This window comes from Panthera uncia, chromosome D4 (assembly GCF_023721935.1).
Source record: "Panthera uncia isolate 11264 chromosome D4, Puncia_PCG_1.0, whole genome shotgun sequence".
NCBI classification, from domain to species: domain Eukaryota; kingdom Metazoa; phylum Chordata; class Mammalia; order Carnivora; family Felidae; genus Panthera; species Panthera uncia.
The window spans coordinates 90,518,782-90,531,636 of record NC_064807.1 but is presented as its reverse complement, the minus strand read 5'-3'; the positions used below and the strand labels follow the sequence as shown (position 1 = coordinate 90,531,636).

General features: G+C 56.3%; 1 protein-coding gene across 3 annotated transcripts in view; it reads right to left on the bottom strand.

The window, feature by feature from the left end:
• CAMSAP1 (calmodulin regulated spectrin associated protein 1) overlaps positions 1–12,855 on the bottom strand; it is a 55,816-nt gene that overhangs the window by 16,992 nt on the left and 25,969 nt on the right. For all 3 annotated transcript variants that reach the window (XM_049631685.1, XM_049631675.1, XM_049631690.1), the window contains 2 exons: positions 7,174–7,254; positions 3,499–3,640 (listed from right to left, as the gene is read on the bottom strand). In XM_049631685.1, the coding sequence (XP_049487642.1) occupies positions 3,499–3,640; positions 7,174–7,254 (223 nt within the window). The remainder of the gene's footprint in view (positions 1–3,498; positions 3,641–7,173; positions 7,255–12,855) is intronic.

Sequence of the window (12,855 nt, the reverse complement as noted above, 5' to 3'; positions counted from 1 at the left end):
TTTCCCTCCACGGGCCCGTTTCTGGCGAGTTACGGCGCCCCTCCACCCAGGACACCGTGTTCCCGACGCTCTCCTCCGGCGCCCAGTCGTGGCCGCCGTCCTCTCTCATCTCCACCGTCTTCCCTGCTCGCCGGCGGGGCCCCTGCAGGCTTGGCCTCGTCTTCACACCGGTGCCTTCCTCAAGTGTCGGGGGACCCGTGGCCACCCAGAGTCGAGCGCGGGGCACCGGGACGTGGGCCTCACGGTAGGGGGGCGGGCGGCGGCAGGGGTCTCAGCGATGGCCGCCCGAGGGCAGCGGCCGTGGGTCTTTGCCCGAGGCCAGATTCTGCAGAGAAGCGTCCTTCCCGGTTTTTTAGCACCGTATATCCACTCACTTAGTCGACGACACGAAGTCGGCGAGACGACACGAAACGAGATATGAAACACGTTGCTCCCTTGAAAAATCACTAACACGAAGAAACGCTGGTAAAAAGCAAAGGTCTTCAAGCACCTTCGTTCGTGCCACTTGAGACGGCGAGAGCAAGCAGGAGCCACGGGAGGCGAGCCGACGCCCCTCACACGTCAGCAGTGTCACACAGCAGTCCGGCGGCCACACACGTTAGGAAACTTCGCTCGCCGCGTAGGTGCGCTCACGTCTGTCACCGGACGAAGTCGCTCCGATACCGCGATCGTCCCCGTGCCGCTCGTCCCGTGGCTTGTTCTGTGCCCCTTCACCCTCTGGCTCTTTTGTCCGCGCCCGCCCACCCCCGCAACGACCAGTCCGTTCTCTGCATTTACGGCGACTTCGGCTTTGTTCTGTACACGCTCCACACACGTGAAATCGACACTATTTATCTTTATTATTCCTTTTTTCTTATTTCACTCAGCCCAACGGCCTCCAGGTCCGCCCACGTGGTCGCAGATGGCAGGCTTCCGCTCTTTCTCGTGGCCGCCTGATATTCCACTGCGTTTATGAACCAAGTCCTGTCTACCCGTCAGTGACCCCCTCCCCGGCTGGAATGTACGCAGCCTCCTGGGGCAGGCGGACGGAGATCAGGCTCGCCTCCCAGCGTGAAGAATTTTACACAGAGCACTGACGCGGCGATCACCTTGTACCTGCCGGGCCGTGTGCGACACGTCTGGGACTCGAGCCGTCTGGCTCGGCTGCCCCGGGAGCGCGGGCCCATCTCTGAGGCGTGTGGGGAGGAGGTCACCGCGGTGTCCCACGCCCCGGGCGCGTCCGTTCCCCTGCCTCTGCGGGATTCTGCGGGAGCGAGCCGGCCTGCTGCCCCGGCACGAGCCCCCTGCCCTCCTCGCCGCTCCCTAACGAGGTGCTTGCCGCTCCGAGACCAGACGTGCCCCGTGTCCTCCCAGACGGAGCCTGCACTTCAGCCCCTTCCTGGTGTCGTGATCTCCGACTGGCGGGAGAGAGAAGACCACCCCCCACTCTCCTTCCTTCAGCATTCTTTGGCTTTACCTCTTTTCTACCGCACGACACGAACCGAGTTCGCGCTCATTTTCCAGAACGTGCCCTGAGGCCCCCGGCTCTGGCGTGCGTGTGTGCGTGTGTGGTGCTCGCTCATTATGCAGTCAGTTGTCTCCTCAACACCGGTGTGTCCCGGGCGCCAGGTCTGCTGGCTGGGACGCGTCCCCGAACAAAACGGATGAAAACCCTGCCCCTCGTGCAGCCCGCGCTAGACGACTGCGCCGAGCCTGCGACTTTGAGCCACAAGCACGTGACAGTGTCCTCTTTGGTTTCCGAGCATTGAAGAGTTGAGAGGTCTGGAGAAAGACTTCTCGCTCTGCCGCGCCGCGGGAAACCTGTCGTGGTCTGCGAGCTGCTGAGGCTCCTTCTGGGGCCACGGTCAAGTCCACTTTTTACACACGCTTCCGGGCTCGGCTATTCTCAAAGAGCGGACGGCGTCGCGGTCGGCACGCTGGCCCACGCCGTGACTCTTGCGCTCCACATCCCGTGGCCTTCCTCCACTCGTACCTGCTTCGTCAGCCAGGCCCCGTGACCGAGCTCGGGAGTGAGTCCGCTCGCCGCTCCTGAACGTCCGTCGTGTTTCTGACCTGCCAGCGTGCCAGGGCCAGACGCGACGAGGCTTGACACACCACCACGTCCTTGCGGGCTATTCCTCCTCTTTCGTAAGGACCCCCTCCTGCCAGGAGTCTGCTTTGTCTTAAGACCCCCAACGGATCGGCCAGAGGCCACTGCGGCAGGAACCGCCCGACCTGGCGAACCGCAGGCAGACCTGAGCAATACCGAGGATGCAGAGGACAACAAAACCAGGTGCTGAGGGCCCCGGAAAGTTCCATCACACGTTCAACAAGCTCGTTCCCCTGTCTGTCTTAGTGTTCCCACCGCCTCCCTTCTGTCCGCCGTCACCGTGAGCATCCGGTGTCTCCTTCCAACATCCTTTCCGCCCACGCCCGGGTGCCAGGCCTGTCTGTCACCTCTGCCGGTTCTGCGCAGGCTGTCGGCCCACGTGGTCCTCCTTTCCCACTGGGCTCATGTGCGGCGGCCGGGGCACCCCCCATACAGCAGACCTCCCTCCTGCCGTGACCCAGGGCTTGCACTAGTGCGAGACTCCGTTCCACCAGAACCTTCCCCTTGCCACGCGGGCAGCCTCTAGTTCAGCCCCTCCCCGTCCGTGACGCAGGCTGGCAGCTCTGTCTCCTCGAGAAAGATCCCTGGCCCAGGGCCCGGGGCCCCTGGCATCCGACGCATCTCCGGCATCTGTCCCAGGCCGGCAGATGGGCCTTTCCTAGCCCTTCCCAGGGTCCTGGTCACTGCCCCCAACCACACACAGCCCCAAGGCTAGAGGGGCACGGGAGACCAGACAGGACTCGGGGCAAACAGGTGTCGACTCGGAACTCGGGACTGTCACTGCAGCGTAGAGACCCTCTGGAACCTGAGTCTCCCCCCGCTCTTTCAAGTTCTGCTATTGTCTTATTTATAAAAGACGCTCTATCCAGCACTCCTGTACTTGGAGCAGGACCGACTCCCGCTCCGTCCTCTGGTGCCAGGATCTAAGACCAGTATGTCACGGGCGGGGGAGTCGTCTGGCCGTGCTCTTGGCCCGTACCTCCCTCCTTCAGAAAGAAGGACGCGCAGCACAGGGTAGACCAGAATTCCCGTTCCCGAGGCCCCGCACGCGGCCACTGTCGGGCGGGGAGCGCCTAAGACACACGCTGGCACCGGCACCACTCGGGCACGAGCCACTCAGACGGACTCTGCACCTTCCCGGCCCCCAAGCAGCTTCCAGGTGCTTTACGTCAGCTGCGGCGGGATGGACAAAGTCCTCCCCGCTCTGGAACTTAAGAGAAGTCACGTACCCTTAACACTCTACAATTTCTTCACGGGATACAACTGCAGGTTAAGCGTGAGCACACGACCCGCTAACGTCCCAGCCGGCGTCTCAGCGAGCCGCTTCCCAGGCTTTTGCGCGTGTGCATCAGGCTGCGCGTGACGCCGCCCGGGCCTCGCGCCCACCCCGGGGGGCGCTCCGCACTCACCATCCAGCTTCATTTGCTCCGGGCAGTAGTAGTGGACCACGGCCAGGAGGGCGGCCCCGTCGCTGCCGTCTCTCATCAGGTCTTCCAGCAGCGGGAAGTAGGGCGGCTGCCTCGCGGACAGGTGCTCTCGGCGATAGCGCACCTGCGGGCGACAGAAGGAGAACGGTCCACGCGTGACGTGCCTCCACGACCCCGGCCGCTACGGGCAGGCCGTTAAATCTGGAACTGCCCCGATGCCCGAGGGATGATGTTTCGAACAATGGCGATCATATGGAAAAGCTCACACGTCTGGATGACGTACTCGGCCTTGTACACACACGTCAAGATCCAGGGCACTGAGCGCCACGGCCACGCTCGGGGGACAGCAGTTAGCTGCTAACGGTGCCAAGGCTGTCCCACGCTACGGGGCGCGTGAGACCGGGTACGGAATGCGTGGCTACGCTACCGAAAGCCGCATCCTCTGAGCAAGCGAGAAACAAGTTAAGCAGTGACCACCCTAATGCTCCGAAGACCCACCTGACTGTTCCTTTCCTCCGCATCATCGGCACGAACCTCAGCCAGTAAGAAAAGCGCACGACAACGTTAACGTCTGGTCTGAGAAACTCCCCAAACCGGTTCGACAAAATTTCATAGAAAACATCCACCGGACCCTTTAATAAACGCAACGAAGCGTCAGGAAACCGAACGCACGCGAGGTGCCACGTAAAACCGGTGCTTTTCCAAGGTTTCCACACTTGCGCCTCTGGAGGGCAGGGTATGCACGCCACCCCGAGCCTCTCCGCGCGGCCCCCACGGCACCGCGTCAGGTTCCGAGCGTGCAGACGTGCAAGCCGTCCGGGGAAGGGGGGCCTGTCCCGGACGTCCTGCCGCGCACTCCGTCCCTCCTGCGTTAACGCTTCCGGTCTGGACGCGCCTTCTCCAGCGGGAGAAAATACACGACAGAAGCGGGAGAGAGGAAACCAGCAGTCTGTGCTAACGACTGTGGGTCGCTGAGAGCTGCACAGATGGGTTCAGCCCCAAGAAAAACCATCTCTCGGCAGTCGAGAATTTAAAGTCGTCTGAATAAATACACAGGGTGATCGATGCTGGAATCGGGTATAAAAGACGCCTAACGCATTCTTTCAAAACGGGAATGCGGTTTATCCTGTGTCACCCAAGTCTGTGTTGACGGAGACCTTAACTTGTTTCTCGAGGCCCGCGGCGGGCCCGGGGTGCGGCATGCAGGGCGTGGGGCATGCTCCGGGCCAGGCTTCCACACAGACCACACGGCACACATGGGACGGAGCACGGCATGCGGTGAAGCAAATGGTTTCTCCACTGAGCACAGATGGCATGTGTGTAACTGAACTCAGGGGACACAGCTGAACACGGGAGTAGGACCTTCGAGTCAGGCTCCTAAAACCTCCAGGCTGCAGAGCAGCGGGCTGAACCATCCAAGCCTGCCGGCCTGGCCACACCCGCCCGTGCTCGTCCTCACCGGCCCGTGTGCTGTGGGCTGGAGGCACAGCCATGGCCACCAGCGTCTCCAAGGAGACCCGGACGCTCACCGCCCTTGGTCACGGTTTTCAGCTTCTACAAACCCCTCAGCTGAGACTTTGCTTCCTACAGGACAGCTCCATTTCTGACGCTCTCTTCGCTAAATAACACAGGTTCATACTTAGCGCTGTGGCCTTCAGGATTCGGGAAGTTAAGAGACACGTAAAGATTCACAAAAATGCTTTCCTCTTCTTTGTTACTAATCCATCTCAAAGAGAAGCAAAATTATCCACAAAGTTGGCCACAAAGCAGAACACGTCACCGCTCACGTGGGTCGGATTTACCAGCTTACAGCCGTGGTATTTCCTCTATGATAAAACTCTAAGGATAACCTGGTCTGAGTAATTAAACTAAAGGAACAGACAAGTTAAGGGGTGTGTAAAAAGGTGTGTTCTAAGACTTCACCGCGAAATGCACCCCTTGGAGTAGCCGGTGTTTTTCCACAGGAATGGCCATTAGCACGCTGGTTCTGCTCCCAGAATGCACCACCAGGTGGGGAGCACAGCTAACGTGTTAGGTCCAAGTCACTGGCTCGTAACTTTCCTTTTACGGGAAGTTAACTTGGATCCCAGAAAGCCTGCATCCACGCTGACCTAACTCAGACCCTTTCCCCACCCCGGGCAGGCTGGCGGGCGGGCAGCGGGGGTGGTCCCGACACCCAGGGAGCTGTCCCTAGAGACAGAAGCCCCTCCCTCCCTTCCACAAGTTCCTTCGTCCTCGGACGACCCACGTGACACTTCCTGAGCGAGATCGCATTAAATACCACCATCAGGGAAGGTAACGTCAGGACAAAAAACGTAGATAGTAACTTGGGAAATGAGACTAGTCTCATTCCCTCCTTCCCTCCGGTGTCTGCGAGAAGAAAGAATGTCCGTTCGTTCTCCCGTAAAGAGTTCCTAAGTGTCCGTTAAGAAGAAACACAACCCTCAGTCTCTAAAACTACCTAAGAAACCGGGCAAAACCAAACTGGGCGTGTCTACGGAAAGCCTGCTGAGCCCAGAATCGCGTTCTCGCTAGTACTGCAGGGAAGTGACGACAATACCAAGGAGGACATTGGACAAAAGAGGCAGGTTCAGGTGTGAGCAGCTGTTTAATGGAAGCGAGTGATTGCGACAGGATGGCCGTCTGGATGCAGCGGGTGCGCGGAGGTCACTTACGGGCACTAACTTCCAGTACCACTTGGAGGGGGACTGCGCGGGAAGCAGGGAAGGAAGGCAGGAGACGGTGTCAGCGGGCGGGCCGCGTCCGGACCGCGTCGCGCACACTTTCACACAATAGTCACAGGAGAGCCGGGTGTCCTCTGACAAGTGAGACCCGCCCAGGGCTCATGACCTGGATGCCCCGTATCGTCACACGACCGAGGCGGAGGGGACACAGGCACCTCCGCGGGACGCTCGGCGTGGACCGGCCACCACAAAGGACAGCTGCCAACTGCAACTCGGGGGGTGCCGGGCGTGTCCCCTGTGCCCACGTGACGGACAAGGAGGCTCACAGACACGCGGCCCGGGGTGTGCTGCCCACGGCCTCCCCCCCCAGCCCCCCCACCGCCGGCAGTGAGAGGACCAGGTAAGGGGTCGCAGGAGACCGCAGACGTGGCCGGGTCACATCTCATGCGCATTTAGGGGATGGGGATTCGGTCACACACCGGCTTGGCCAAAAACCACTATCCCAGGGGAAGAAAAGGGCGGAAATGACCAGAACGCGTAGCGCGCCACCCGTGTCATTTCCACATCCATCCGCCTGAAGTCCACGCAGGCTCGCAGAGGCGCACCAGCGGCTACGCTGGACCTCACGGGGGACAGACGCGGTTTTCAAGGGCACCCTGGACAGGAGGCAATTTTCTCCCCATTTGGTGAACCTAGAAGCCAACTCCCGGGTTGTCCCGTACGCCCCGCCTCCTCGAGCTTCAATGCGCCCGACCTCCCCCTCGCCCTCCCCAGTTAGATACAAGGCCACCCCCGTGCAGGGAGGAAAGAGGAGCACACGGTCACGCCCACCACCAGGGCCACTCGGCGGAGACCTGGGAACGCCCTCCGGGCCGAGTACAAATAGAGGAAGCAAATGGCGGACTCGGACAAACTTCGTGACAACCGCGAGCCTCACCAGACGCGTTCCGGGAGCGTTAAGGGCACCCTTTACCTTTTGATGAGCCGGACTTTCCAATAACTGCTGTTTTAGCTTGACTTCTTTCTCTGTTATCTCTCTCATTTTAAGATTTACCTGAAGCAGAAAAAAATGCATTAAAAGGGTAACAACTTTTTCTGTGGGTTGTATCAGTAGCTTCACCTCCCGCCCAGAGAGCCCACCTCGCTCGTTGCAGTCTGACTCTCAGACGCACGTTGGGAATAACTGGTTTAGGCCAATTCCGCAAACGCAGAAATATGCGGATCCCACACGGTCTGTGCTGGGCGAGACCCCAGAGCTGGCCTGCCGTTCCAGGAGACACTCTGTGCCTCCACACTCAGGCCACACTCGTGGCCGCCCACAACAGGGCCAGTGAGCCACGCCACCGAATGCCCGGGGTGCTCAAACAGCGCGAGCTGCCACCATCAGCAAATGCCGCCGGTAAGACAGCGTGGGGCAGACGCTCCCGCCGAGGGCCTAGGGGGTGGCTCGCGTGTTCCCTGACCGTTCGCAAGTAACTCCAGATAAACTTCAATCGTAAAATGTAACCGTGCACTCCCTAGCTAACACAACTTCTTAGAAATTATTCTCTCCTGGAATGATTAACCCAACGATAAAATCAAAACTACAGTTACAGAGTAAGACCACGAGGAAAGACACTCATCAATGCTTCGAGGACACGGTCAAAGCTATGAGATGAAAAGACACAGAACCGAATGTTTTACTAAACAAGAACACAGATAAACGAACTCATGCAAATCAAATCAAGAAGGTAGAAAATTTGTTTTGAAAATATGGTAAAAGGAAAATCAATACAGATAAGTTTTAAAACAAATGAATCAGAATAGACAGTGGGGGTGCCTGGGGGGCTCAGTCGGTGGAGCGTCCTCCTTCGGCTCAGGCCACGGTCTCGCGGTTCGTGGGTCCGAGCCCCGCGTCGGGCTCTGTGCTGACGGCTCGGAGCCTGGAGCCCGCTTCGGATTCTGGGTCTCCCTCTCTCTCGGCCCCTCCCCCGCTCACACTCTTTTTCTCAAAAATAAATATTAAAAAATTCTTCTTTGAAGGATAGATGGATGGATAATATAGCAAGTATTATAAAACATTACTTGTAAAATCTGGGTGGTAGGCACATGCATGTTCTCTGTGTATCTCTTCATGTTCGCAATTTTTCACAATAAAACCTTTTCATACGATCTGTTTCTGTCATATGCAAGATAGTTTCCTAACACGGAAAAGGTTTTTCTGATTAGATTGATGGCGATACCAACGAATGTAATCTTTGATACTGTTCATGAAACGTGACAACGTCGCAAAGACCTACACAACCCTCCCTGAAACTGTTTTCCAAATGACCAATGTGCGACGTTACCAAGGCATGGTGACTAAAAGCCAGGAGGGACACAAGAGCCACGAGTGGACTTTAATATAACCGAGGACAAAGGTCATGGAGTTAGCATCCAGAACACGTAGAAGAATTCTCGTAACAGTAAAAAGACAGAGGATCCTAAAAGGTGTCTCTCCGGAGGAGACCTGCAGGTGGCCACGCGCACGAGCTCGCAGGGGCTCCCCCCGAAGGAGATTCGCACCTGAACCACAAGACAACACCTCACACCCTCCAGAACGGCTAGAATCAGACAATCAGAAAGCAAGCGTCCGTGAGGATGTGGGACACTGGAGACCGGAGACGCCGCCGAAGGGGTAAGAAATGGCGAGGCTGCTCTTCGAAAAGGTCAAGTTTCCACACGCTTCGGCGATCCCATCCCCAAACACCCGAGAAACAGGACAGCACAGCACACAAACCTCGTCCACAACGACCACAGCAGCATCCACGAGGGCCGAGGACGGGCACAAGCGCCCCCCGGCCGAGGAGCGGCACGTCCGCCACACGAGGGAGCGGAGCACCGTCGCGGGCTACGACACGCTCCGGCACGGGTGACAGCTGAAAACGCGATGCTGAGTGCGGGCGGCCAGACGCAAAAGGCTACCAAGCGTAGGACCGCGCTGGCCCGAAATGCCGCGGTCAGCAAGGGTGCAGACAGGAGGCGGACCCGGGGCGGCCAGGGGCCGGGGCGGGGATGGGCATGAGTGCCGACCGGAACTCTCCAGATGTGATCAGAACGTTTGGAACTGGCGACGACAGCTGTACGACTTTGTGAATATGTTAAACACCACTGAACCGGAGACTTCAAAATCCTGCGTTTTACAACCTCGATCTTACCCCAAAATTTTTTAAGGAGCTAACTGATAAGAGTTTCAAGTTCCATACTGCAATTAACCTCCGAGAAACTACTACCTGTCAAGTTTTGGTGTCGAATCAAAAGCAAACGAGCACGCGGACTTGCAGGGAAGAGGGCGGAGCGGGACGACCCTAAGCCCCCCGCTCGTCAGTGCAGACGACCCAGAAAACGGCCCGCAGACCGGCAGCACAGATCCCACGGCCAACCGTGCAGAAGCGGCCGCTTGGACATCCGAAGGGAGGACGGCATTCTGCACACCGTAATCTCCACCGAACGTAACGGCGCTCACTCTCCCACCCACACGTACTTGGGAAGCCAGACCATCTCCGCGTGCTCCCACGCAAACGCTCTGGGAAGGCAGGCAAGAGAGTCCGGCTTCCCTTGCAGTAAGCCAGATATTAAAGAATCGTACAAATTTGTAAAATACCATTTCCTCTTTCAGAAAATATAGTTATTTTTGGTAAAAAAAAAAAAAAAAAAAAAAGGAATACGTTATTTATATTAATATGAAATGAGTTTTATTTTTAAGCAAATTAATAAAAATTTTAAATTTTGTGGTTTTTTTTAATGTTTATTTTTGAGAGAGAGAGAGTGTGAGTGGCAGAGGGGCAGAGAGAGGAGGAGACACAGAATCCGAAGCGGGCTCCAGGCTCTGAGCCGTCGGCACAGAGCCCGACACGGGGCTCGAACCCACGAAGCCAAACTCGATGCTTAACCAACTGAGCCACCCAGGCGCCCCAATGTTTATTTATTTTTGAGTGACAGACAGAGCATGAGTGGGGAGGGGCAGAGAGAGGGAGACACAGAACCCGAAACAGGCTCCGGGCTCCCAGCTGTCAGCACAGAGCCCGACGCGGGGCTCGAACCCACGAACCGCGAGATCATGACCTGAGCCGAAGTCGGACGCTTAGCCGACTGAGCCACCCAGGCGCCCCTAAATTTTCTTGTTTTTAATGTCTAATATGATAAATACTGGCAGATTAAATTTTTTTAATTCTTTATAATCCAGTTTTTTTAAGAGTGTAAAAGGGGACCTAAGGCCAAAAGTTTGAGAGCTCCTTATCTACACAGAGGAATGAAGGGGAACAGAAATGGAAACTACGTGGATAAATATTCCCTAGTTCCGATCACCTTAAAACACACCTAACTGGACAACCGCTGAAAACAGAAGTCCCGTGATTTCGCTGAGGCCGCAGCAAAGTAGGTGGCAGCGGCACAGCGGCCAGGGAGGCAGAAGTCACTGCCGATGAGCCGAGCGACACGGCATCACTGTGCCCGAGGGCAGACGGTGAGGACTAAAGCCTGAACCAGCCCCAAGAACTCCTGGAGAAAAGGGAGTGCCAAAAAATGCCCAGTCTAAAATAAGCCAGAAGAGAAGAGAGAAGAAGACAAAATGAGATGGATGGAAAGCCGACGACATGTCAGACCGAGAGACCTCAATGGTCACATTAAATAGAACTGGTCTGAACAACAACAAGGCAGATTCTCGGACTGAATAAAAGAGCAGGGCCAACTCCCCGGGGTCCGTAGGAAACTCGCTTTAGGGCGCGCCTGGGGGGCTCAGGTGGCTGAGCAGCTAACTCTCGACTTCAGCTCAGGCCGTGATCTCGTAGTTCGTGAGTTCGAGCCCCGAGTTGGGCTCTGCGCTGACAGTGCGACCACACGGGGCCTGCTTCTGATTCTTTCTCTCCCTCTCTCTGCCCCTCCTCTACTCGTGCTCGCTCTCTCTCTCTCTCTCTCAAATAAATAAACTTAAAACCAATATTTTTTTAAATAAACAAACTCGTTTTAAGTAGAAAGAAAACAAGAGGGGCACCTGGGGGGCTCAGTAGAAAGAGGATCTGACTCTTGATCTCATAGTTCCAGAGATCAAGCCCCGAGACAGGCTCTGTCTGCACTGACAGCTCAGAGCCTGCTTGGAATTCTCTCTGCCCCTTCCCCACTCACACTCACTCTCTCTCTCAAAAGAAATACATAAACTTGAAAGGAAGAGAAAGGAAGAAAGAAAAAGAAAGGAAGGGAGGGAGGGAGGAAGGGAGAGAGAGAGGGAGGGAGAGGGAGAGTGAGAGTGAGAGAGAGAGAGAGAGAGAGACACAACATGAGAGGGGCTCCTGGCAGGCTCAGCCGGTGGAATGTGCACCTCGGGGATCTTGGGTCATGAGTTCGATCCCACTGGGTGTCGGGATTACTTAAAAATTAAATTTAATTAAATCATTAAAAGAGAAGAAATTAAATAGAAAACAATAGAAGAAACCAGTAAAAACCTAAAGCAGGTTTTTAGATTAGAGAAACTGACAAGCCAGACCAACCCAAGGGAAGGAAAAAAAGTGACAGAAATCGCCTGGAGCAAGAAAACAACAGGGGGCATCGCTACAGACACACATACACACGTTTAAAGGACAGTCATTTAATTCAACGAGGAAAACACAGTTGAGAAATTCCTTGAAAATCACGGGTTCCCAAAACGGACACGGAATGAAATACAAAACCTGAAATCGGGCAAAATACCGGAACACGCACCTCACAAAACACACACAGATGTGTTCAGCGGCGAGGGGCACGCAAATGAAAACCGCGGGAGGACAGCCCCGCTCATCCACTCGACGCCTGCCGCTGACAGACAGACTGTCGCACGTGCTGGCACAAGCCTGGAGCGGCTGGAATTCTCTCGCTGGCGCTGCTCAAAGTGGTGCCATCACTTTGGGAAACACCTGGGCAGTTCCTCGTAACGTTCACCGCGACTTTATCACTGACCCAGCGATTCTATGCCTAAGAACGTGACCCAAAGAAAGGAATACGTGTCTCAGGTAAGACTTGCACGCACAGGTTCCCGGCGGCCTTCGTCAGCACAGACCAGAACTGGAAATGACCGCAGCGTCCACCGGCAGGGGAACGGGTAAACCGCGGTCTGTTCGCGCGATGGAATTCCCCAGAGTGTAAAAAGAAAACCACTGCCAGATGCGCTAACACGGATTAACTTCAGAATCACTTTGTTCCGTGAAGGGTACATACGCATGACCCAGTTTTATCAAGACCTAGAAGAGGTAAAACCAACTTCTAAGTGTAGAAAGCACATCAGGGGCAATCTGGGCTGGAGGGCAAACTGCAAAGGGAAACAGGAGAGCTCATTTAGGGCGATGGAAATGGTGCCTTGTGGCGAATGTTAAACCGCAGTCACTGGTCAAACTCAAAGAACTGGGCCCGTTCGCTGCGGGCAAATCGTACAGCAGTGAAGCTGGGTTTTGTCTTTCAAAGGCTACAGCAACGGGCTGGGCGGCGGTAAAAACGTCAAAAGCCACAGCAAGATGGTCACGGTAAAAGTCCACAACTCCGGGGACAGAGGACAGCTCAGTCCCTCACACAAAGAGCAGGGAATCTGAGGGACGGCTTGGTGGTGAGCCCCAATCCTGGGGAGGGCAATTTCTACCCCCCAGAGGGCCTGATCGGCCAGGGGGAGGGG